The following is a 12,741-nucleotide window of genomic DNA, read 5'->3' on the forward strand; positions in this document are numbered from 1 at the left end:
GGGGGAGTTACCACCTTAACGCTTCATAAAAATATTTTGTCCTTCACCTGATCTCCCTTTGCACCTCAGAAGTCTCCTCTGGGTTGACTGAGTTCAAGCCACCTGAACTTGTGGGTCCTTTCCTAAGTCAAAAGTTGTTTGTAATTCCTTCTCTTATGACACAGTCAGCTCGGTGGAATGGCCATCCTCATGGATGGTTCTGTACTTTTCCAAACTGAGAAACTTAAACAAGTTACTTCTAGCCCAGTTTCTCCAACTCTTTTTTGAACAAGTTCCAGATAGGGACAAGAACACGAAGCTCATTTAAACAGGAAAAATGACTTTATTTAAAGTCAAAGTCTTTTAGGCTGGTATGTTTCTTAGAGCAATCCAAATGCATCACCCCAAAAAGGACATAAGTGTTTTTCTTATGGTGAACACAGTTATTCCCATTATGGTGTAATGGTGGCTAGAACAGTCTTTCCAAGCAGTTGCCCTTGAATTATGCTAGATTGCAAGTTCCAGGGTTTTACACCATTAGAACCAGCAGGGCTGGGAGTTGTGGCCCACTTACTTCCTTTGAAAGGCCCTGAGTTGGGTCAAGGCCAGAGGAAGAAGCTTGGGTGGGGAGGGGTGGGGGGGTTGCTGGGGTCCAGGCTTTGTATGGCCATGAAGCTCATGTCATCTTGGCTTCATCACTGACGCTTTTGCCAAACTGCCACACAAAGGAACGTCCTTGGGGTTGCCGTCTTGAACTCTTTACAGAAAAGGTGGCTTATAAATCAGCCTCACATACTCAGTGGCATAGGAAGACAAGATGTAAATCCAATAAGCCAATGAAAGGAGAAAAATAATACAAGTTCCGCTCCTTTGTAAATTAATTGCTGGCTAAAAGGAGAGGTAAGGTTATAGGGTGGGGAAAGGAAAGGGAGTAAGATTGATAGAAGTAACAGGAAGAACGAAACTGCAAACTCTGGGAATAGCAGTCGGCGCAAGATGGAGAGCTTCTTTTCTCACATTGTTTAAGCACCCAGAGCTTCAGCAAAGTAATAAAAATACCCTTGTACGCTAGGAGGGTAAGGGGAAAAATACTGTCTGTATTCATAGCTCTTCCTTCTTTAACTTCAGAGTAAGATTTGGTGCTTCTTAACTGGAGAGGAAAGGCCAGAGCATAGTGCTTAAAGCTAGCTTCCCGTGCAGGCAGCCTCAGGGTTGATCCCTAACTTTCCAAGAAGATGACCACTGAATTGCTCTAGATCAGGTGGGGACCCCTGGTCCTATTCTTCTTCCAGGTGATGGTTGTACTCTTCTTGGGAGCAAGTCAGGTGTGCATATTTTACTGCTACATGGGAGTGGGGTCTTGGGTTTCATACTGGAGTCTAGACCAGCTGATCCCATTGCTCAGTCCTGTCATTTTGTTAACCTTGTCTGTTCTGAATCTACAGGGTTCTCCAGCAGCTTTGTCCCCAGTCCCTGAAGAGAGGGTCCTAGACGCCTTCAGATATAAGCAACCGAAAATCTTGCCCGGGGAATCCAGGTAAAATGGTCTTCCTTGATTCTGAATCTTTGAATTTGTTTTGAATTTTAAAAGGCAGATGATTAGCTCTCTTTAAAAGAAACACATCACGTCTTTAAAACCAGGTGATTTCAGTAATCTAGATAGCCAGTAGTATAGCATTGTAGTTTTGGTGCTGGCCTGGTACTGGGAAGATCCAGGATTGAGTCCCCACTTGATCACAGGGTCTATAGAGCTACCCATCTCTCAGACCAACCTACCTCACAAGGTTGTTGTAGAGGTAAAATTAGAGGAGACTCCTAAATATACCACCTTGAGTTCTCAGAAGAAAGCGGTGCTAAAAATTCAAAAGAATAAATACATTGGTGCTTGGAACACATCTAGACTTAATACACTTCTTAGCTAGATATTCAGGTGACGTAGATGCCCACATCATTCTGTTTTATTTTCTTTCTATTTTTTATTATATTTTCCATGTTTCCCCCTTTGGGCACATGAATTTATATTTTGTGTACGCATAAGTAGCTACGCTCCAGTTAAACAAACTGAATTGATTTAATAGACACGTTTTATTGCTTTCAGTGGCATCAGGGTGACTATGATTTATCCGATTTTGTAAAAAGGGGAAAGTTGACTTGTCTTCTGTTGGTGTGAGCATACATGTGGCACCTTTAGAAGACACGCTGTCTGCTTTTCAAGGTCGATAACATGTATTTTCTAGGATAATGCCTGGTCTTGGCAGATTTTATAAATTCTTTCATTAAATGGTTTATAGTTCTTTAAACTCAGAATTGCCGTCTTCATTGATTTAAAGTTTCAAGTCATCATCTTAACTGCTTGATGGTGTGTCCTGCTCCTGTGCTGGTAAATTCTTCCTGCCTACTTCAGGAACTGAGGGAATCCGGGTGAAACAAGGGATCGGAGATAAGAAAGGGAAGCAGATTCTGAGGCTGCATTTTTAAGCTGCCTTGCTTTGAAGAAAAGGATCTCCATGTCTCTGTGTTTGGGGCAGTTAGAATTTTATCTTATGAGATGAGGAAGACAAACTACTTTTGGCAAGATAACCTTTTTATGGGCCTCACAAAATCTGTATTGTCAAATGCCGAGAGTGGTCCCCAGTTTTTTTTCCCCCTTTAAAAAAAAGTTCCCCAGAAGTTAAAAGTTCCTAGAACATTTAAGAAATGCTCATGTTGAAATCCTTCTCGCATCTTTCTCTTTCTGACCAGCAGTGCTCCTGAACCAGAACAATCGTTGGCCGAGGGTGCTTCTGAAAAGGCCTCCAATGCCCTTCCCAACAGCATCCCAGCCCCCTTGCCACCTTTGGAGCCCGACGTCACTTCGACCACGGAGGATCCTTGTGAAAGGACCGCCCAGACGGAAGACAGGCCGCTCAAGAGTGACAGGCAGCACGATCCTCAGTCCGGTTCCCCAGGAGCAGAGGAAACAGCTTTCCCTGGACAAGTGGATGGGGAAGCCCATCCTGAAAGGGCAGGAACATCAAAAGAAGAGAAGGCAGCTTTCGAAAAGGGCCCTGAGCTTGCCGAAGGAAAGGTGGGGCCCACGGAAAAAGATGGGCAGAGTCCCCGGATAAGGTCGGACGGTGAATGTAGGCCTCAGAAGCTAAAGGCCCTGCTAAATGCAGGCGAGAAAGGTCACGAAATGCAGGACAACCCCCAGAGCAGTGAGGATGCCCCGTGTGCCGAAAATTCCCCCGTTCCACAGCCCAAAATTGTCGCCGAGAGCCCGTGTTCAAAGGAGGAAGGCAAGCCGGCGGAGAGCAGCGAACCGGTCCGAAGAAGTGTCGAAAAGCCAGGGCTAAGGTCGCCCCCCAAGGAGAAAGCCCACACCTACAAGAAAACTGACCAAGAGCATTACCGTTCCAAAAGGAAGCGCTCCGAAAGCGAGGAAGAGGCGGCAGATGGGGCGGCCGGCCGGAGCCAGCCCGAGGGACATTACAGCAAGCAGAGGTGCGCTTACAGCAGAGAGCGGGCTAAGCAGCAGGACCAGCACCGACGGGAACACCACGGCACAAGCTACTACAGATTCCCGGGCAGCCCCGATCCTGCCAGGAGTTTGGGAAAATACCCTCCTTACCGATCCCGCAGCAGGGGGAAAACAGACTCTGAGCGGAGCAGGCACTGTTACGGGAAAGGAGAGAGATCGTGGAGTAGGGAGAGGTACTACCAGGAGACCCCAAGGAGGTGGGATGGATGTCGATCTTACAGTTACTATTACTCCACTTCCCACGTCCCCAGGCATAATCAGGAGAGGAAATTTGCTCATTCTGAGAGAGACTATAGCAAATCAAGTCACGTTTACAGTAGCCCTTATAAGTACGATTATTATAAAAGCCGGTGGAGTCAAGACCAGGACCGGAAAAGACGCTCCCCAAACCCTGAGGCGAGCGAGTGCATCCTCGAAAAGAGACACCCCAAAATCTTGCAAAGCAGTTCTCTCAGTGAACAAAGGGGGAGGAAACGCAAGAAGTCCAAGAAGAAGAAAAAGTTAAAAGATAAACACAAAGAGAGAGATTACAGGTGAGCGGAGGAGGGCGGGAGGCTGGCGACGTAATGGGAGTGGGTCACATATCTTTCGTTTTATTAACCTATACCAGAGTCACCAACCCTGTCCTCTCACAGGAGCCGAGATGTCCCACTCTGCCCCCCAAAGGTGGCTGAAAGATTTCAGGAACTTTAATTTTTTTTAAATTATTTTTATTTCGTTTGGAAAGGTCTGGCTGATGTGCTGTGGCCTACCTCTGAATTAACACTTACTTTTCAACAGAATCCTCCAGGAAGTGGATATAGCTTCATGACATCGGTGTATTAATATTATGGGAGAATTGTGGTTGAAATGTATGAACTATGGATTAATAGGGTGGGCTTTAAGCACTTTCCTTTCTTTTAGCCCTAGTTCCTTATCTGTAAAATGGGTCGCACAGCAGTCTTCACTCCCCTCTTTTTGGAATGGCTGAATGAATGAATGAATGAATGAATGAATGAATGAATGAATGAATGAATGAATGAATGAATGGAAGCCACAGAAAACTTCTCTTCATTCAAGGCACGAGGACAGCCGATAGGTCCTGTGTCTACCTATTGCATCGGCCTCTTCACTGAGTAAACTGCATAGTAATTTAAAACGTACCTTTTTCTTGCAGTTCAACAGAAAAAACAAAAAATTCCCAATGCCTTGCAGGGATGAATAATAAGATGATAATCCCATCAAATTTGCAGACTTAAAGGCGCAATGCAAAGGCAAAGCCCCTGGGAAGGATGCAGGAACAAAGAAAGATGAGATCCCGATTGGGTCCCTTTCTGCTTCAACAGGCAGATAGATGGTCTCTCTGGGCAGATCCAAAGTTTGTTTGTTTGTTTAAATTCGTTATGGCTGCCCAACAGCAAGGGACAGTTAGCAGCAGGAGGAATCCCTTCTCCCTGAAAGCATCAGTGCTCATAAACGTGTGCATAGGAAAAGGTTAGGAAAAAGTTAAGGGAGCCCTCCTTAAAGGGGCAGTGGCTGCTTGGATCACAGTGGCCATGTGGCTTTTCCCACCTACTTCTTTTTGCTTCCCTTCAGGCATCGCCATGATTCCGACCCCTCTCCCTCCAGCTCTGAGGCCGAGACCCACAAACATAAACATAAGAAGAAGAAGAAAAAGAAGAAGAAACATACCAAGAAATCAGAAGACTGCAACGGAAGCTCAACACCCCTCCTTCCCAAGCCAACCGCCTTGGAAATCAAGAATTTCAAAACCTGGGAGGTGCCCAGATCTTCTTCAGAGGCTTGTAGAAAACACAGCCCAACTTCCCGCAATGAAACCACGGCTGTTTGCCAGAAAGCAAAGGGCCTTGAAAGGAGCAACAGGGATGGCTTCTGTCCACTGAGAGATCATAAGATTGGTAAGTAAGGGAGGCTGGGAGGAAGATGATCATTGGGGTGACTCAGTCCTTGCCCTCCTGTCATTCTTTGAGGTTCTTAGAATCATAGAGTTGAAAAGGACCACATGGATCGCCTATTCCAGGGTTTCTCAGACTTGGCAACTTTCAGATGGGTGGACTTCAACTCCCAGAGTTCCCCAGCCAGCATGGCTGGCTGGGGAACTCTGGGAGTTGAAGTCCACCCATCTGAAAGTTGCCAAGTCTGAGAAACACTGATCTAGTCCAACCCTCTGGGCAGGAAAATTAATGAAAGTATTCACAAGAGGTAAAACCTCCAGAGTTTACAATTTTTTCCTTATCTTCAAGCAAAATACAGACACCCATAATTCACGTGTTATTTCTGGTCCTAGGTTCTAAGGCCATAGAAAATCATTCTTGATCATCTTCTCTGTAGCTTCCATTTGTGTACCTGGACACACATCTCCCCTCAGTCTAGCTGAAGAGCCCAAGTCTCTTCAGCCTCTCCTTTTAGCTTACTGTTATTATTATTATTATTGCTCACCTTCTCTCACAATTTCATGCAATGGCATTCCAGCTCCATTTTTATGCCAAAAGTCTTTTAGTAAAGGTTCAGGTGATGGAGCCAAGGGCACCAGCTGATCTCTTTTCTTTCGGACTTCATCCAACCACAGTTATGCCAACCAACCTTAGAAGCAAACTCCAGCAGACCCTTCTACCTGCAGGGTCTAATAATGGGCCCTGCCTTTTGCATTCAGAGTTTGAGAAGGTCTGGATCATGCTCATCTGGACCACCAAGCCCCCATGGGATTATTCTGATATAACCCTAGCTTGTCGCTTTTGGAAGCCAGCTAGAGAATGGTAGTATTGCTGGTAGCAGATACCAAATTCCAGCAAGTATTTCAGAATGCTGTCTCTAGCTGGGTGCATTCTGGCCAAGAGCTGGGCATCCTCCATTTATTTCAGTGATTACTGTACTTATTTAAAAGATTTATATTTATTTATTTTATTTATAGATCAGATTTGTCACCACTCATCTCGTTGAAATGACTCTGGGCAGTTTAACAACAGAGTTAAAATCCATTAAAATGCAATATGAAAACAATCTTAATAATAAATAAATTCCAAGAATGATGGAGAATTGGCAAATAACTCAGGGAGCATCATCAGGGCACTAACCACCCCCATATATGGCCGTCCATACTTTATAAAATAACTCTGGGTGGCTAACAGCAATTAAATAACCAAAGGCGCAGAATTAAAAAACCCTTTCAAACCACCAAGCGCCCTAACAGTTCCATCGCAGAACCACAAACGCCAGGCTCACCTCCCTTCCTGACCCAGCATCGTAACAGCCTTCTTGAAGGCAAGGAGAGAATCTGTGATTCCAAAGTGAAGGATTCCTTGAGCTTTCTAGTATTTGTTCAGTTTTTTTTATTGTTATTTGTGGCTAGGAGCTAGATAACCACCATGGGAAGGGAAATGTTAAGCACCAGTTTTAAAGCTGCAGAATTGTTAACGATTGCTGGCTTTTTCTGCATTCTCACTGCTACGGACTAGTTTGTTTCAGAGAAAGACGAGAAGTGATGGTTTTTCAGCAGTGCAGGTGGTAGAGTTGTCACATGCCAGTAAGGCTGAGAAGTGTTGGGCTACGAAAACCTCCTCTTTGCCTCAAAAATCACATTGTCATCCTTGCCTTTCAGATCCGGAGTGTCCATTGGAAGCTATTCCTTCACAGCTTACAGTGTATTTATAAACCGAAAAGCGATTAACTCTTTAATTCATAATTGGTGCTTCAGAAAATACTGTACAGGATTTTACCATTGAAGAACCCCCCCCCTTTTTTTTTTTAGTTTTTACCTAGAGTCTTTCTTCTTTTTTTTAAAAAAAAAATTTCTCTGCAATCCCAAAACACAAGAGGATGGACACTTTCTACAGCTGCTGAACATTGTGAACTGTCAATGTCACAGTGAGAAATACTGCCCTGGATCAGAACATCTCAAATGCTGCTTCGTTCCACGACTCAGGTTGAATGTGTTTGTCCACGTGATGTTGCTCCAAGTCTACATATTTGGCGCAAGGGGCGAGGAAACTACAGAATTAGCAAGCTGCAACTGATAGTGTCTATTTAATTTAAATAATTATTTAAACATTTCACACGCAACTTGGATTTTTGCGAGAGCTCCATCGGTTTCCCTCGGATGTCTGCTACTAGAAACTCAACGTCATTTCTTTTGTTGGATTCCAGTCTTGGACTTTGTGAAGTGTGTGCTGTTCAGACGCTTGCCAGTTTTTGAATGTATCACAGAACATGTCCGAAGACCGCTTGTCACCGCAGCCTGTCCTCCGGCCTAATCTTTGGGTTCCCGGAATTCATTTCAACACCAACTGGCCATTGCAGTGTTTGGGCAGCCAGTTTCTTGCGGGAAATGCTTCTGCCTCTGTTTCCCCCACTTGAGCGATCCTTGTCTGCCTTTTGCAGCGTCTCCTGCTGTACCCTCCTGTAGGCCCTCAGCTGCTCCTTTTTTATTTCTATCCCTCCTTCCCTCCCTCCCTCCATCCCTTTTCAGCTTTTCTTCCTGTCCTCTGTCGCTTTGTCCTCGGGCATCTATCTGCTCTGCAGAGTTACTCTACTGCTCTTTAGAAGCGCTCAGATTGCGTTACTGTATCTGGGCTTCTGGCCTACGCCGGAAGTACGCAAGAGCAGGTGCCGGGTCCATAGCTGCCGGAAGGAGCCATTTTCATTCTTCCGCTAAGTTTTTATTGTGTTTAATTTTAATGTAGTGATGCTTGTCTTGACAGGTCTCAGCCATCTGGTTCTTGTCCCTTCAAAGTTTCTAGTTACAGACACGTTCATACTGTGATTTATTTTTATTTTTATTTTTTAATGATGAAATGCTATCAAACTGTGATACACTTAATTCACTGGTCCTGCATCAGGAGACAGAGTGGGGAAAACTGTATTAAATACAGTTCATCTGAATAATCTGTCTGATTTATACAAGCCGTGTTGTTCAGAGATGTCTAAAGTTTGATCTTTGTTTTTTTAAAGATAAAAGCACTTGCCCCACTTGTAAATATATGGCATGTAAAATTTATATAGTATATAAATCCAACAAATCAAATCAAATGCGTTTCTGTGGTTAGTTCAGTTACATCTGACTGTAGCTGATGGGTATGAACTGTTGTTTCAGCACAAATCCTCTGAAGGTCACACGAGTTTAACCAGCTCTTGGTTCAATTGCCGTTACCAGCAAGGTCTCATTTACTTTCCCTCCAGTACTTGAGTGTTGTAGTGTTTAAGCAGAAATAGCACCCCTTCGTCAAATTCACGTTTATTTTTAGATAAAGTGACGGCTTCGTTGCCTAAATGGATTTCAAAGCAGTCGTACTAGATCGCCACAGGTGGATACGGAATTAGATTGCGCACTTTATTGGTAACCAAGCACTCAGTCAATACATAAATGTACACTATATACATTGACTTTACATTTAGTTGTTGATAAGAAATATTCTACAAGAAAATAGAACTGGGGAGTTACATACTCATTTGCGATACCTGGCCGAAAAGGTCCCTGTACAGAAAGAAAATTGGTTCCCTTACTACCACTAGCCAATCTCAAGAACACATCCCTTGGGTCATGATGGTACCAAGGCAAGATTTGTTGACAAAGCATAATAGGCTAGGATCACATCATAAGCACATTAAGCCAAAATTTCAGCTAGGTTAGAAAAGCGTTCCTCAACCGTAGTGACTTTAAGATGTGTGGACTTCAACTCCCAGAGTTCCCCAGCCAGCTATGCTGGCTGGAGAACTCTGGGAGTTGAAGTCCACACATCTTAGTGGCCTCAGCTGCATCTCTTTCAGTCATAGAATCATTCCAGTGGGCCACTAAATCTAGCAGAATTATGCCACAGAGGATGGCCCTTGATTCGTTAACCATGGCTAGTAAGGAGCCAGCATGATGCCTTCATCTGTCTCTTGAGCCTTTTTTCCAGCAAGCACACCTAGAAAGATACGTACTACCTTTGTAAAAATAGGGTTTTTCTTTTAAAGTATGAAGTCTTCTAAATGCTCTTAAGCTTAAAAAGTTTTTAATTTAGTACCACACATGGCAAGCCACCCAACATCTTCAGGTGAGCTTCCCAATCCAAACTCCCTGTTACGTTTCGCACCCGTCAGGCCAGCTGAACCTAAAGTGCTATTCAACTCTCTCTGCACCCCGACGACTCAAAAACTAAAGAGCCTAAGATTGGAAGGATAACAGTGACCCAAGGTGAGCAAGGCAGAACACAAGGCTGTCAGCTCTGGGCTCAAAAATCCAGACGAACACCAGATGACAGCAGGGATCCAGCAGGCGGTAATGGTCAGTCCAAGTTTTGTAGCCCAAAGATGGTGCCCGGTAAAAATGGCATTCCATTTACCTTCTCAGTGAGGGAAGAGGTGAGATGGAGACCAGAAGGACTGAAGTTTTTAAAGGAATGCTTGGTTCCCCCCCACCCCCAAATATCTGGGACAAACAATAGAGGCGGTCCATCCAAATGCTCCAAGGAACTTTTGGGTACCTCCTGCTTTATTCCCTAAATCAGTGTTTCTCAACCTTGGCCATTTTAAGATGGGTGGACTTCAACTCCCAGAATTCCCCAGCCAGCCATGCTGGCTGGGGAATTCTGGGAGTTGAAGTCCACCCATCTTAAAGTGGCCAAGGTTGAGAAACACTGCCCTAAACCAAGCCTAGGCTCCCTCTTATCATGAAAGTAATAACAAATAAAAATTAAGAGCAGAAATTCTTAGGCAAGTTCTTACAAAATGGCAGGATTTGGGATGGGGAGGGGGTTTGGCCCATGGGCCCAGAAAAGGTAGTCCGTCCTTGGCACGCAATGGGTGCACACACGTAACCACCACCACCACCACTCAAAAAAATTGCACAGGACAGTTACGGATGCATCTCACAGATCAAGCCCTGAAGATGTACCCAAGATTATCCACTGGTATCCAAGAGTAGACCGTCATCTGTGCGGTCAGTATGAGAAAACCAACTTCTAGAACACAATTTTGCCAAAGCACAAAGAAGGATCAAAGAGGAGATTTTGATATCTTCAGAAAGCTAGTACCTTGAGTAGCCAAAAACTTTCAGAGGCCTTTTAAACTAAACTAAAACTAAAACTAAACTTACACCTTTTGTAACTTCTTTACTGACCTTATGACTAATTAAAAGTTTTGGCTCAGTTGGGTCCCTGTTAACACTGTTGTCAATGCTATCCGGTTGGTGACCACCAATGCAATTTGTTCTTTTGACCTTACTGAACTTCTTGTCAGCCACTGATGATTCTCCTGAGAAAATACTGTTAGATACATACATTTATAAACAATCTATATGCCTAGCAAGGGTATTGCTTTCTCATTCACTAGGAAGCTTACAGATCATTATTTATTGATTTATTTTTTGCCCACAGAGGATTTCTAATCAGAGGGACTGAAAAATGCAAAACATCTCTGGTTTTGCTTTCTTTTAGGAATCCCTCAATCTTATGGGTTCCAAATAGAGGGCTGAATAGACCTAACCATGTGAGATTAAGATCCTCAGAATTTCTAATATATTCTGACCACAGTAGATAATCCTTTTCTCACTTGAGGCTTTATGCTAAATCCACCTCTTCATCAGAGGCTTCCACAACATCTGACAGTTTCATGTACACCACAAGGCAAGTCCCCCTATGTCCTTCTATGCAAGTCCTTCTATGTGGACATGTGTAAAAGGGGCACAGCTTACACAGTGATGGTGTGACTCTCGGTTTGTCATTTTCCCCCTCCCCACCCGCCAATAGCTCTTCTTTTTTAGCAGGCACAGCAGATCCTGTAAATCCAGTTTTCTGGAAGTAGAATGAGAACTTCCTAGAGAAGACAATACAGAGGATTGCACTAAAAACCCAAGAGAAACAAAGTTGGGGAATTCCAGTTGGGGAAAAAAGCAACATCTTGGAGAACTTTTCCAAGCAGGACCATCTGTTGAGGAGAGGGAGATGTGATCACACATCAGCCACACTGGTGGGTTCAACATTATGCACAACAGTCTGGACATAAGCTGTATGAGCAAGACTCTAACGATACAGAGGAAAAGATTTCCCTGTACCAGAAAGGCCATAACATTGACTAGTCACAATCCCCAACAATGCCTCCCACACGTAAAGAGGGACAGGAGATGCTTAGATCATTTTTGGTTCCACCACACCCCCAAAAGGGGCATAAGGCTCCCAATTCGTCCATTCCCCCAAATGACCCATCCCTCTAACTGAAGGTCTTCCAGGAGCTTATGGTAGGGTAGAAGACACATGGGCAAAGGGAAAAACAGATGCCACAGGAAAGAGACAAGGTTGCTGGAATGAGGCTGGTTTCCTTTGCACTTGCGCTTGGCACATGGATGGTGAGAGTCTTCCTCATCACGGCTACTTTTTATTAGCAATCCTCCTCTTCCGAGTTGCCAGCATGTCATAAAAGGGATCCTTGCTGATGCTTGCTCTAAAGAAAAAACAGTTATTAGGCTGGGTTTGCACATTGCCCTAATTCATGGTTCCTCTGGACCAGCGTTTCTCAATCTTGGCCATTTTAAGATGTGTGGATTGGGGAATTCTGGGAGTTGAAGTCCACACATCTTCAAGTGGCCAAGGTTGAGAAACACTGGCCTGGACCATGACAAACTATGGACAAGCCATTGTCTCTCCATGCACATTGGGCGGTTACTTTCCACCTGGTTTCTCAACGCTAAGGTAGCGTTGACTGAATGGCAACCCCCTCCCCATGTCTCTGGTTGGGTTCGCAGATTGCATTAAGCTAGGTTTGCTTTAATCATCATTTGTTGAACAATGGCTGGATTCTCCCAGCACAATAAGCTAAAAGCAGCAAGGCACACGACGGCTTAGTATAAGGAGCAAACCAAGGATTAATTTCCTGCATTTCTACTGTAAAATATGGTTCTCCTTCTTCTCTGATTATAAGCCAGGCGATGCAGTTATTAGGGCATTAGACAAGGATCGGGAGATCTAGGTCCAAATCCAAGCTAAGCCATGGAAACTCACTTAGTGATTTTGGGTTCGCCAAAATCTCTCAGTGGAACCCATTTCATAAGGTGGTTGTTAGGGACAGAATTGGAGGAGGGAACATGTTCCATTTTGAGCTCCAGGAAGTAGCATGAGATATAAATTAAGGGAATATATACACATGAAGGAGAAAACAAACTCCTATTGAATAGGTACAGAATTCCTACATACAACAGCCAGGACCAGAGATCCAAGTGCCTAGGCGTAGAGCAAGTCTCATGGTGCACCAAAGACAAGGAAATGAACTTT

The 12,741-nt window shown here is 44.2% G+C and overlaps 2 protein-coding genes across 5 annotated transcripts in view; one reads left to right on the forward strand and one right to left on the reverse strand.

Moving 5' to 3' along the window:
• The window catches only part of USP42 (ubiquitin specific peptidase 42), a 29,441-nt gene extending 20,904 nt beyond the window's left edge, over positions 1 to 8,537 (forward strand). For 2 of the 3 annotated variants that reach the window (XM_088148069.1, XM_025164729.2), the window contains exons 14-17: positions 1,425 to 1,516; positions 2,722 to 4,032; positions 5,075 to 5,397; positions 7,098 to 8,537. In XM_088148069.1, coding sequence (XP_088004195.1) covers positions 1,425 to 1,516; positions 2,722 to 4,032; positions 5,075 to 5,397; positions 7,098 to 7,150 — 1,779 coding nt within the window. In that variant the 3' untranslated portion in view covers positions 7,151 to 8,537. The remainder of the gene's footprint in view (positions 1 to 1,424; positions 1,517 to 2,721; positions 4,033 to 5,074; positions 5,398 to 7,097) is intronic. The other variant, XM_088148070.1, reaches the window with a different exon arrangement.
• Positions 8,538 to 8,811: 274 nt separating this feature from the next.
• The window catches only part of CYTH3 (cytohesin 3), a 54,344-nt gene continuing 50,414 nt past the window's right edge, over positions 8,812 to 12,741 (reverse strand). Inside the window, exons 13-15 of one of the 2 annotated variants that reach the window (XR_015797421.1) lie at positions 10,125 to 11,914; positions 9,243 to 9,995; positions 8,812 to 9,165 (exon numbers count right to left, since the gene is read on the reverse strand). Coding sequence is in view for 1 of the 2 variants with exons in the window: in XM_088148073.1 (XP_088004199.1) it covers positions 11,842 to 11,914 (73 nt within the window). In the remaining variant the exon portion in view is untranslated. Of the gene's footprint in view, positions 9,166 to 9,242; positions 9,996 to 10,124; positions 11,915 to 12,741 lie in introns of those variants that run through there. The other variant, XM_088148073.1, reaches the window with a different exon arrangement.

The sequence above is a fragment of the Python bivittatus genome, unplaced genomic scaffold, assembly GCF_059951505.1.
Source record: "Python bivittatus isolate LINGU-HERP-01145 unplaced genomic scaffold, Pbiv_v1 ctg000560_np1212, whole genome shotgun sequence".
Taxonomy (NCBI): Eukaryota; Metazoa; Chordata; class Lepidosauria; order Squamata; family Pythonidae; genus Python; species Python bivittatus.